Raw genomic sequence first — 12,500 nt, forward strand, 5'->3', positions numbered from 1 at the left:
TGATCCGATCAACGGAACAGCCTGCTCGTGAAATTAACGTGTAAGTGGCTGAGTACTCCACAGACACGTGTACCCATTAGCGTAGTTCTCGGGGATATTCAACGTGACACAGAGAGTGACAAGGCCGGCCCTTTGAAATACAGGTACAACAGGAAGTAAGAGTGAGAGAAAGTTGTGGTGAAAGAGTACAGCATGGATCACCACCATCCCTGCCGGAGCCTCGTGGAGCTTTAGGTGTTTTCGCTCAACAAACACTCACAACGCCTGGTCTGGGAATCAAAACCGCGATCCTACGACCGCGAGTCCGCTGCCCTAACCACTGGGCCATTGTGCCTCCTACTAGGTCTTACTATCACCTGAACCAATTAATTGTTGCTCACTTACTTTCATCAAAATCAGAGCTGCTGATATTCTGCAATGCTTCTGTAATCCAATCCATATCATAACAAAGGGACAGATCTGGTTCTCCCCACATACTGATACCAAAATGTGGGTAAGGTTTTTCTTGAAAAACCTCATTTGGAAACCCTTTTACTCTTGTGAAACTGGAAAACAAAATTAAAAATATTCTAATTTCTTCAGTTCAAGATGACAGTTTCAAACATAAACAGTATTTGACATCATAATGCTTCCTGTGCTAAATTGGTACGTATTATCAATTGACAAAACAGTAGTTGAGCTTTCAGTTTGATTATTAAGTATGGCCCCACTATTGGTATTTATTCTATCATTAGAGAACACATTCAGCTCAATCGTATCTCTACCATTATTATATAAATTACTCATCCTACTGACCATAGATTCTATTTTCTTATTGTTACATATCTTATTCGTTGATTTAATAGGAATGTTAGAAACTTTCCTTGTAGGTCTGTCTTCCCGACTAGGTGGGCTTTTGTTCCTCTTCTCCCTTAAGTTTTGATTATGATTACTAGTAGGTACCAGACTTTCTGAATTAAGGAAAGTAATCTCTTGATTATATCTTGCTTTAGAAAGAGCAAAGTTATAGTAGTGAGTGTAGGAATTAAAAATATATCCTTATTAGCTGATAATTGAGTTATTCGTCTCGAAATTCCCTTTACTACCGATTTTAATGCATTAGAGGGATGATTAGAGGACTAGCTCACATATCTAGTAATTTCATCCGGTTTTCTATAGGGGTAGCATAAGCCGCAGTTTATATCTAAAGTAGTGTCTAAGAAGTTAGCTACCTTCATGCCGTATTTGAATGTGAGTCCTAGGTGAAAACTTTTGAAAAATTTTCTTTCTATGACTGTTTTACTATTACTAGGAATAATGAACAAAGCATCATCCCTATAAAGACCACCCTGCAATTCAGGGATTTCACTACTAAGGAACTTTAAGTGATGCACACCAGCTACATCGGTAATTTGGACCGAGTCACTCGAGCCCAAAGCAATACCAAAATTATCAGGTGTATCGGACCTTGTCCATAACCTACCCTCAAATTCTATGGTAGTTTACCATGCCAAAAGAATAATATCTATCTATGTATCTATCCATATATATATTCAGTATGTTCATTTTGTAGCAAAGGTTTAGGCAAGAACTACATACTATATAGCCAGTGTAAGCGATGGACACACATGAGATGCAGTGGATTAATAGGAAGGTTATCAGGAAAGATAGTTTTCATTTGTGGAAGGTGCACACGATCCACAAAAACTTTAGAGACTCGGGAAATTGATTCTCTCAAATGCCCTTTGGTGACTCATTAAATGAAGATACATACATACATACATACATACATACATACATACTACATACATACATACATACATACATACATACATATGAAAGGACCTGTATACGGTGCTGTTAACGGAGGTTTAACAACATAGTTGCATTCAAAAACTTGAGTCCAAGAAGTAAAGCTTCCTTCAAGGCAGAGCTAAAAATGCAATTGTCAAGTAGGTAAGAGGTTTTAAACAGGAACGATGTATTTAAAATCGTTAAAACTAAAAATTGTCGAGGATAAATTAAATTTATTATTGTTACTGAATATGCTAGTGTTATTTAATTTCGGAATGGTTTTGCTGTCATTTGTTTATGTAGTTTGATTTCTTTATCCTTCAGTTTCTACTAAGATAGAGTGAGACACAAGTAAAATTAATAATGGAGAAACAAAAAGAAAACTTTGGAAACGGCAGCGTGCTTTCAAGGGAGATAATTAGGGAAAAACTCGAAAGTCTGTAAGATCATAATACTTCATGTAAAGTAAATATAACAAATAATCCAGAATCCTTGTCCGGCGCTGGATTGATCCCAAAGTCTAATCAGTTCATGCCCATCATAAGGCCAAGCATCCTTGAAAGTTTCATTCAAATCCATCCGGAGGTTCTAGAGATATCTTGTCCACAGACAAACAAACAGACACTACTGAAAACAATGCCTCCGCTTTCGCTAAGGCAGAGGTAATAAAGATATATGCAGCCTAAGTGTAAAATTCCAGTTTAAGTAATGTGAACTGAGGAACATTAATTATATCACCTTAATCTTGTTCTGTGTTTTATTCCCCTATACTATAAAAAGATGAAACTGATGGTTTTCAAAAATTGAGAAGTAAAACAATAGAAACAAACCATCGTCTTGTTGCCTCAGCGTCATTTGCATGACATGGGATCCTCACGATAGTTCCACCATTTGTTGTTGGCCAATGAAACGTACCTTTTTTACTCGATACTGTTTCTTCATTGCAAAGCGCTGGAAAATATAACATGGATATGGTATATGTACTAAAGCAAGCATGGACATTCTGTAGGTATTAGAAATTACAGGTATACATTTTACATACATGAAATACACAGCTATGATGTAATATATTATGATACAGATGAACGTGATTTATATGCTAACTAGAAGAGAAGTGGACATGGCATTTAATATTGTGAATACTTTTTAAACAACATATAAAAGATTTACATATTAGATGGCACAGGGATATGTTTCATGCGCTAAAAACAAAAATTCTTACTTTGTTAAGAAAGACAATGGGAAGCACTCCGTCGGTTACGACGACGAGGGTTCCGGTTGGTCCGAATCAACGGAACAGCCTGCTCGTGAAATTAACGTGTAAGTGGCTGAGCACTCCACAGACACGTGTACACTTAACGTAGTTCTCGGGGATATTCAGCGTGACACAGAGAGTGACAAGGCCGGCCCTTTGAAATACAGGTACAACAGAAACAAGAAGAAAGAGTGAGAGAAAGTTGTGGTGAAAGAGTACAGCAGGGATCATCACCATCCCCTGCCGGAGACTCGTGGAGCTTTTAGGTGTTTTCGCTCAATAAACACTCACAATGCCCGGTCTGGGAATCGAAACTGCGACCACTGGGCCATTGCGCCTCCACTAAGAAAGACAATGATAGCTATATATGTTAGAAAATAGCGAAATATCATCTGTATGCTATAAAATATATTTGATCCATAATTTACAAGTGATAAATATTTCAGTAAAGTTAAAATAATGGTGGTATTAAAGACTCCGCCGGTTACGACGACGAGGGTCCCAGCTGATACGATCAACGGAACAGCTTGCTCGTGAAATTAACGTGCAAATGGCTGAGCATTCCACAGACACGTGTACCCTTAACGTAGTTCTCGGGGATAATCAGCGTGACACAGAGAGTGACAAGGCTGACCCTTTGAAATACAAGTACAACTCATTTTTGCCAGCTGAGTGGACTGGAGCAACGTGAAATAAAGTGTCTTGCTCAAGGACACAACGCGTCGCTGGGAATCGAACTCACAACCTTACGATCATGAGCCGAATGCCCTAACCACTAAGCCACGCGCCCTCACTTGTTCTTTTATACAGACGTTTTGTGTACAGGATTCAATAATGTGTCCTCTTTCTAAGATGATAATGCGTGATTTAGCGGCAATTTCACTGCCATTTCTTGCATTTTAAGCGACTATGTAGACACTCCCTATGTAGTGTTGACTATAAGCTACAGTTGTTCTCTACGAAACGGTTTCCTCTGTCACTTAAACATAGAGAACAAGTAATTGATCTAATTACTACTCTCTTAAAGAGCATGTCTGCAAGAGGAACAGATTGTCAGGACATGGTTGAAAATATGGTGGCCATTTGCTGATTCAATAGACAAGCATCTTCTTTTACAACTGAAATGCAATATGAATGTAAAATGCATGAAAAGAAAGTGGCTGGGCACTGAATGTTGAAGGTATTCGCAATTATGTTAAATCAAAGAAATACTTGCAGAGAAGTAAGTTAATCAGACCTGAAAAGCACAAGGTTTTCCGTGGGAGGAGAATGACATTAAAAAAGGTGAAAAAAGACACTATATTACAAATGTTTCCAACACATGTCAGAGGTGGACAATGCTGACAAGATGACCACAGAAACAACTGTATAATGATAATAAATTGTAATAATGCTAGTTTCATCAAGATCTTCCCATCATTCAGTATTATATTGCTGGCTTTGACCATGTTACTTTGGTATGCAACAGCAACTGATGATGATGACAATGATGCCACTGCTGCTGCCACTAATGATGATGATACTCGATGAGGATGATGATGATGATGATGATGATGATGATGATGATGGTGACAACGATGGCAAAGGTGATAACAAATAGATATGGCTGCTTACTTGCGCTAGTTAATTTCATGGTGTCCCGCTGAACGTTTAGATAATCCATAGTGTTTGATGAATTCAGTATGTTGTAAATATTATACCAGACTTCTACTTCAGAGGTATGTATTAGAACTGTGCAGTAGATACTTATATATGCTGTCACTGGGGGACGTCTTTTTGAGGAGAGAAAATTTTTTTTAAATATTAGAATATTAAAAAAAAGTGTTTATTAACAGCATAGAAAGGAGGGAGTCTTTGCTATGTGAGGCACATATCCAGTTTTAATAAACATTTATTTGGTATTAATAGCAAAAATTGTAAAAGTAATTATGAAATGCTTCATGTAAGTATCAACCAATTTGTAAACTAATTGTGGTCCCCTATGAAAACTTAAATTTTTGCAAATATGAGATGGAAAAATAACCTAACAAAACAAGTCTGTTTTTCTGTAAAACAATTAGATTAGTGGGCAACACAGTTCGATCACTGTCTGATATTCTGTATCAGCAAATTTACAGTTTTATATCCTCTCAAGCCGAAGTAATCAAAGCTAGCAGCAGCAACAACAATAATTGCAACAACAGCAACACTCATCATCATCCTCATCACTGTCGTTTAACGTCTGCTTTCCATGCTGGCATGGGTTGGACGGTTTGACTGAGGGCTGGCAAACCAGAAGGCTGTACCAGGCTCCAATCCGATCTGGCAAGTTTCTACAGCTGGATGTCCTTCCTAACGCCAACCACCCTGAGAGTGTAATGGGTGCTTTTTATGTGTCACCAGCAGGGGTGCCAGTTACAAAACTCAAGTCTCAGCCACGTCTATAATCTCACTTGGCTTGACAGTTTTCCTCGAGCTCAGTATAGTGCCAAAGGTCTCTGCCGCTTGACATTGCCTCCGCGAGGCCCAACATTTGAAGGGCGCCATGTATACAACACTGGCATCTGCCATGACTATGATTTCACTTGGCTTGACAGGTCTTCTCAGGCACAGCATATCACCCAATATGTCACTGGCACAAGTGAAAGTTACACTGCGTCAGCAGTACGGATGTAGGTGGCTACAGAAATATCTTTTAATCATACAAGTTTAGTTTGGTTAGAATTAATAAGTGTTCACAATTTACCTGAAATATTTTACTTTAACAATGTAGGTTCCATGCAATTTTGAAAATTCCTCTTCTAGCTGTAAATAAAAGTATAAAAAAAAACAATGGAAAAAAAAGAAAAATAGGAAATTATTTATAGTAATAAAATATTTTGCACCTCTGATCTATATACTGTGGAACATCAACAAACCTCTCAGTTTCTGTTCCTTTCCTTGTTAAGTATATTGATCCTTCAGCTTCCATGCTGGCTGCCTGGTACATTTCTCTGCTGTCCATTTTCTTTCAGTATTATGAAGTCTCTTGACTAGCTTCCGTGCCGGTGGCACGTAAAAAGCACCAATCCGATCATGGCTGTTGCCAGCCTCGCCTGGCACCTGTGCCGGTGGCACGTAAAAAGCATCCACTACACTCATGGAGTGGTTGGCGTTAAGAAGCGCATCCAGCTGTAGAAACACTGCCAGATCAGACTGGAGCCTGGTGCAGCCTTCTGGCTTCCCAGATCCCTGGTCGAACCGTCCAACCCATGCTAGCATGGAGAACAGACGTTAAACGATGATGATGATGATGATGATGATAGCTAACTCAGTGTTCCACAACAATGCCACCTTTACTCTGGCTGGAACACTGGACCAGTAATTAACTTCATTTGTAGCTTTCAGCCACTTGTCTTATAGTAACTTCTATTTTACCTCTATGCTGTAAGTCGGAATCTCATCATCATACATTTTAACGAGTATTTTTCTTAATTTTTGACTACTCAATAAATCTTGAAACTTCTATATCTTCCTTTTTCAAATTGGTTTCTACTTCAGAGTCCACCTAGCTCAAACAACTAACCTACATTAGGTTGTATATTCCTCACCAGAGAAGGGCTTCATGTTCACAACCATTTGTCTACATTGTTTCTTGGAAAGAATGAAATCTGTCTGGTTTATATGTTCCTCAGATTAAAAAGTGATCAGGTGGCTGATTGGTTTCCTGAGGATAATGTAGACGACATAGTCATTAACATCACAGAATTCCAGCAACTTTGTTCCCTTCTTGACCCTTGAACCAAGCTCAAAGTCTTGGTTCTCTCCCACAGAATCCAATAGAGTGATGCACAACATCTCCATTTAGATCACAAGTTAGAATGATAATATAGTCATTCAACGTTCAAGGTTGTCTCCATGAGGACCTAATAGAACCAGTCTTTCTTTTCATCTACGAGTTCAGACTGTGATGCATATACCAAGATAAATATCACAGTAGCATTAACTAACACTCAACTAAATAACTAAATCCAATTATTCTATTACACATTCTGGCTATCACAATCACTTTATACATTCATTTTTCTGCTAAAAGTAGTTCAACTTCAGCCACACTATCACAACTTTCTACCCAGAGGACTTTATACATTTGTTCTTTGCCCATGAAGAATCAAGCAATGGTCTTGTAAAGGGAACTGGTTGCTTCTTTACACTTTTGGGGTGCAACTTGGGTGCAACACAATTTCCTTTCTTTTTGTTTCTAGAAACTACCAGTCGGTAACAAAACGCAACTTTAAAAATATATATGATTCTTTATTCTCTTATTCAACAATGAAGCACGATGGTATACTGGTATCCACCTAGTTCAACAGAGCAAGGCTGAATTCTAGCGTTTGTAAGTTTCTTACACGAATTCAGCAGCAATAGAACAGGTCAAATCCTAAGCGTCTGGGACAGGAGAATAGGCTGATCACACTTTTAAAAATACGTCCTTTCTCTTCAATCGCCATGTCTCAAGTCAACGACGCTATTAAGGAACGCGATAGAATTTCTTCCCCAGTCTCTAGCGCATGTGCATGAGGGAACTTCCTTATGCCTTTCCAGAAGGTTCCAACCCCGCACACGCACACTGAAGAAGGACGTTGCGTGTGCGCACATTGGAATATGATGTCACTACAGTCTTCTTTATTTTCTTGCACACATCACTCTCTACATGCGTTTGCTCTAGCATTTCTACCATCCCTCCAGGCTTAACTTTAATTGCAACTACATTGATTGTAGGTACTCTAAATTTGTGAACTTCATATGAAAAGGGAAAGTGTTGCTGATGAACAGTTTCAGTACCTGAAGAGAAGGTTTGTATAAATTTGTCAACAGGCTGTGGGCTCTTGCTCATCTCCAAATAGCCATATATTTCTGCTTCGTTTGGTTAAAATTAATAAGTGTTCACAATTTACCTGAAATATTTTACTTTGTCTATTTGTCTATTAAAAATCCTTCAGTCTCTGCTTTGAGTCTTGAGCTTCTCATCCATTGTTGCGATTTTGCTTTGTCTATTTTTTCTGTTTAGCTTAACCCAATATATGCCATGAAGAGGCTTTTCTTGCCATTCTTTTATCATGATCCATTGCTGTTCCAGTTTTAATTTGGATTTCAGTTGTTTTGCCGCTTTTGTTGTTTCTTCTTTTTCTTCATAGTTATTAGGTACTATGATTTCTTTTTTGTATTTGCCATCTTCCTTAAAGACCAGAAACAGTTTTCTGCTTTGTTCATGTTTTGTCACTATTTGTATTAGTTTCCCTGGTTTCTGAAGTAGTTATTTCTGTATTTTTATGGTGGTTATTTGTAATAGTTTTCTAGCTGTATAAGGCCTCTACCACTTTCCATACATTGTATATATAGCGTGTCTCTATGGAATATTCCTCTTCTAATGGGAATGGCTTTGGCTTTTATGACTCCCTCTTTTGTCTGGAGCTGTAGCACTGTCTGTCATTCATCATTGAATGGTTTATATATCTTATGATTATTGGTCCTACCTTATTCATAGCTAGTGTTTCTAGGATCCATGTGTGGGGAATATTATCAAAAGCCTTTCAGTAATTGATCTAGGCCATACTTAGACCCTTCGTTCTGCAGCTGTCTTCAGTTATAGCTTTATTGATCAATAGCTAATCTTTACAACCATATAAGCCCTTATAGCATCTCTTCTGCTCTTCTGGAAACAGGTTGATTTCTTTAGATATGTTCACACATACACACCACCCAGATAAACCCACACACATGGACACACAGAATCTCTGATAAATACAACACACTTACACACACATTCACATCCACACATACGCACACACATACATATGCACCCTCACAAACACATACTGTTGCTCACACACACACACACCATAAGGACAATTAAAACACAAAGATACTCAGACAGACACAACACACACACTCACGTACACACACATAACATCCCCACCAATACAAAAAACACAAACATACACGCGTGCACACACAGACACACACATACACACACGCAAACAAACACATACACACACACATGCGCACACACAACATCATGACAAATACCAATCACACACATAACACCAGGACAATAATAACAACACAAACTCAGACAGAGACACACACACACTCACGTACACACACATAACATCCCCACCAACACAAAAAAACACACATGCATACAAACGCACCCACAGACGCACACATACAAACACTTGCGCACGCACAACGCCCTAACAAATATTAATCACACACACACACACACACACACACATATACATACACACTATCCTATCAAATATAAAACACACATAGACACATTTACATACACTACAATAAACTTTGGGACCAATCAAAAACGGCCCACACACACGAACACAAACACATATATTACACACATACACACACAGACACACACACTTGCACCATTCTGACGTCTAAAACCAGTCCCAAAATAATGTATATAGATATGTATTGTAATATCAAAGAATGTATATATATATATATACTCTTTTACTCTTTTACTTGTTTCAGTCATTTGACTGCGGTCATGCTGGAGCACTGCCTTTAGTCGAGCAAATCGACCCCGGGACTTATTCTTTGTAAGCCCAGTACTTATTCTATCAGTCTCTTTTGCCGAACCGCTAGGTGACAGGGATGTAAACACACTAGCATCGGTTGTCAAGCAATGTTAGGGGGACAAACACAGACACACAAACACACACACGCATATATATATATATATACATATATACGACGGGATTCTTTCAGTTTCCGTCTACCAAATCCACTCACAAGGTTTTGGTCAGCCCGAGGCTATAGTAGAAGACATTTGCCCAAGGTGCCACGCAGTGGGACTGAACCTGGAACCATGTGGTTGGTAAACAAGCTACTTACCACATAGCCACGTGACAACCAGTACTTAACACAACAAAGCTTTTCCAAAGCTTTACATTTTACATTTGCCAATCTTTTTCTAAAAAAGTGAAACCAGTCGAGTGAATAAACATCTTTAAAAATTGTATTCTCAAACATTTTTTCATATATATATATATATATATATATATATATATATATATATCTAATGTAGGATAAAACTTTTTCGAAAAAAAATTTTATCAATGGCCAGCATATTAAAAAATACCTTTAAAGGTTAAATTTATTAACAACTTATAAATAAGGGCAAACAAAAAAATTTCTAATGCCAAATATGCAGAGATTAGACACATTGTCCATAACCATTATAATTTTTCACAATACGCACGCTACTCGAAAAAAGGTCGACAGAAATTTCTAAAAAATTCCTTTATTACCATATCGGACCGATTTCAAGGTTAGTTCATAAGAACCCTCCCTTCGTCAGTGATAAATGTAGCAAAGAAATAAATGAGATACTTACTCATACCCATGGGTACTCATACCCATGGGTATGAGTACCCATGGGTATGAGTAAGTATCTCATTTATTTCTTTGCTACATTTATCACTGACGAAGGGAGGGTTCTTATGAACTAACCTTGAAATCGGTCCGATATGGTAATAAAGGAATTTTTTAGAAATTTCTGTCGACCTTTTTTCGAGTAGCGTGCGTATTGTGAAAAATTATAATGGTTGTGGACAATGTGTCTAATGTCAGTTTATTTGGCATTAGAAATTTTTTCGTTTGCCCTTATCTATAAGTTGTTTATATATATATATATATATATATATATATATGCATATGCATACATTAATTGAATCTCAGAAAAACTGTTACTCACAAGCCTGGATATGTTTTTAGCCAAGTCATGGTATTCTTTTGATCTCGTATTTACGAGGTCCTTAGAAAAGTCTTTACTGACTGTAATTGTCAGGTTAAATAGAAATGAATGCGTCCAACCTGCCCACAGAGAAAGTAAAAAAGAGTAAAGTCATGGTGATAATTGCAATAGACATAGAGCAAAACAATACATAAGGGACAATAATGAAATAAACATCATTACAGCATACATGTATACATATTTATTATGTAAATATATATATATATATATATATATATACATATATATATATATTATATATAATATATATTATATATATATATATATATATATATTATAACATGCAAGTGATTTCTCTACTACTATAATCATTTCTTAAATATAGCAGCAAAGCACGTGTCGTTTTTCTACTTATTATATACATTATATTATTTTTGTAATTTACTTAATCTTTACTTTTTAATTGTGATTTTAATTTTAATTTTTCTATTATATGTAATTTTCTAGATGGTGTAATTTAATAATTTAATTATTCATTTTCAATTGATAAAAGGTGTTTGTTTTTCTAATATTTTATATATATATATATATTATATTGTGTGGAATTTGATTTAGTATTTCTAAATTGAATTCTTTTTCCTTAAAAGTTTGGATTTTATTCCATCAAATAATAATTATTATATATATATATAAATACATAAAATACATATTCCTTATTATCATCATCATCGTTTAACGCCCGCTTTCCATGCTAGCATGGGTTGAACGATTTGACGGAGGTCTGGCGAACCCGATGGCTCCACCAGACTCCAATCTAATCTGGCAGAGTTTCTACAGCTGGATGCCCTTCCTAACGCCAACCACTCCAAGAATGTAGTGGGTGTTTTTATGTGCCACCGGCATGGGGGCAATCTTGTTCCTCTGGCACGATCATGCTCGTATGGTACTCTTAGCGCTCCACTAGCACAGATGCCAGTCATTGAATTTGATTTCGATTTCGATTTCATTTGCCTCAACAGGTCTTATATATATATATATAATATATATATATATATATATATTATATAGAGGGCATTATTACACATAAATGCCTCACACTAAGAGGCACATAAGTCATTACTACCAAAAATTTCACTAATCATACCCAATGCAGTTTTTAAATGTCTTGCTTTGAAAAACTGCATTGGGTATGATTAGTGAAATTTTTGGTAGTAATGACTTATGTCCCTCTTAGTGTGAGGCATTTATGTGTAATAATGCCCTCTATATAATATAAATTAATATGTTCAAAAGAAAAAAATTATTTTCGAATTTTTTCTCTTATGAGGTTTTTCACGCTAACTACCTGATAATTTCTTGTTAAGATTCCTTATTAAGAAGTTATCCTTAATTGTTAAATTATATATATATATATATATATATAAAGGGGTTTGTATGATTGTGTATAGAGGGATATATATTATTCAAAGAAATTCCAACTCTGTTTTTTATGTTATATTTATATTCTACATTAATATTATAAAGAATATAAATATAACATAGAAACAGAGTTGGAATTTCTTTGAATAATATATATATATATATATAGATTATTCAAAGAAATTCCAACTCTGTTGGCGTTAGGAAGGGCATCCAGCCGTAGAAACACTGCCAGATTTGACTGGGCCTGATGAAGCCTTCTGGCTTCACAGACCCCAGTAGAACCGTCCAACCCATGCTAGCATGGAAAAC

At 36.6% G+C, this 12,500-nt stretch overlaps 1 protein-coding gene across 1 annotated transcript in view; it reads right to left on the minus strand.

Annotated features, from left to right (window-relative positions):
* LOC115215718 (adhesion G-protein coupled receptor G6) overlaps positions 1 to 12,500 on the minus strand; it is a 136,291-nt gene that overhangs the window by 40,228 nt on the left and 83,563 nt on the right. The window contains exons 10-14 of the mRNA XM_029785011.2: positions 10,770 to 10,888; positions 5,754 to 5,812; positions 4,643 to 4,800; positions 2,604 to 2,724; positions 385 to 545 (exon numbers count right to left, since the gene is read on the minus strand). Of these exons, the coding sequence (XP_029640871.1) occupies positions 385 to 545; positions 2,604 to 2,724; positions 4,643 to 4,800; positions 5,754 to 5,812; positions 10,770 to 10,888 (618 nt within the window). The remainder of the gene's footprint in view (positions 1 to 384; positions 546 to 2,603; positions 2,725 to 4,642; positions 4,801 to 5,753; positions 5,813 to 10,769; positions 10,889 to 12,500) is intronic.

This window comes from Octopus sinensis, linkage group LG9 (genome assembly GCF_006345805.1).
Source record: "Octopus sinensis linkage group LG9, ASM634580v1, whole genome shotgun sequence".
Classification (NCBI taxonomy): Eukaryota; Metazoa; Mollusca; class Cephalopoda; order Octopoda; family Octopodidae; genus Octopus; species Octopus sinensis.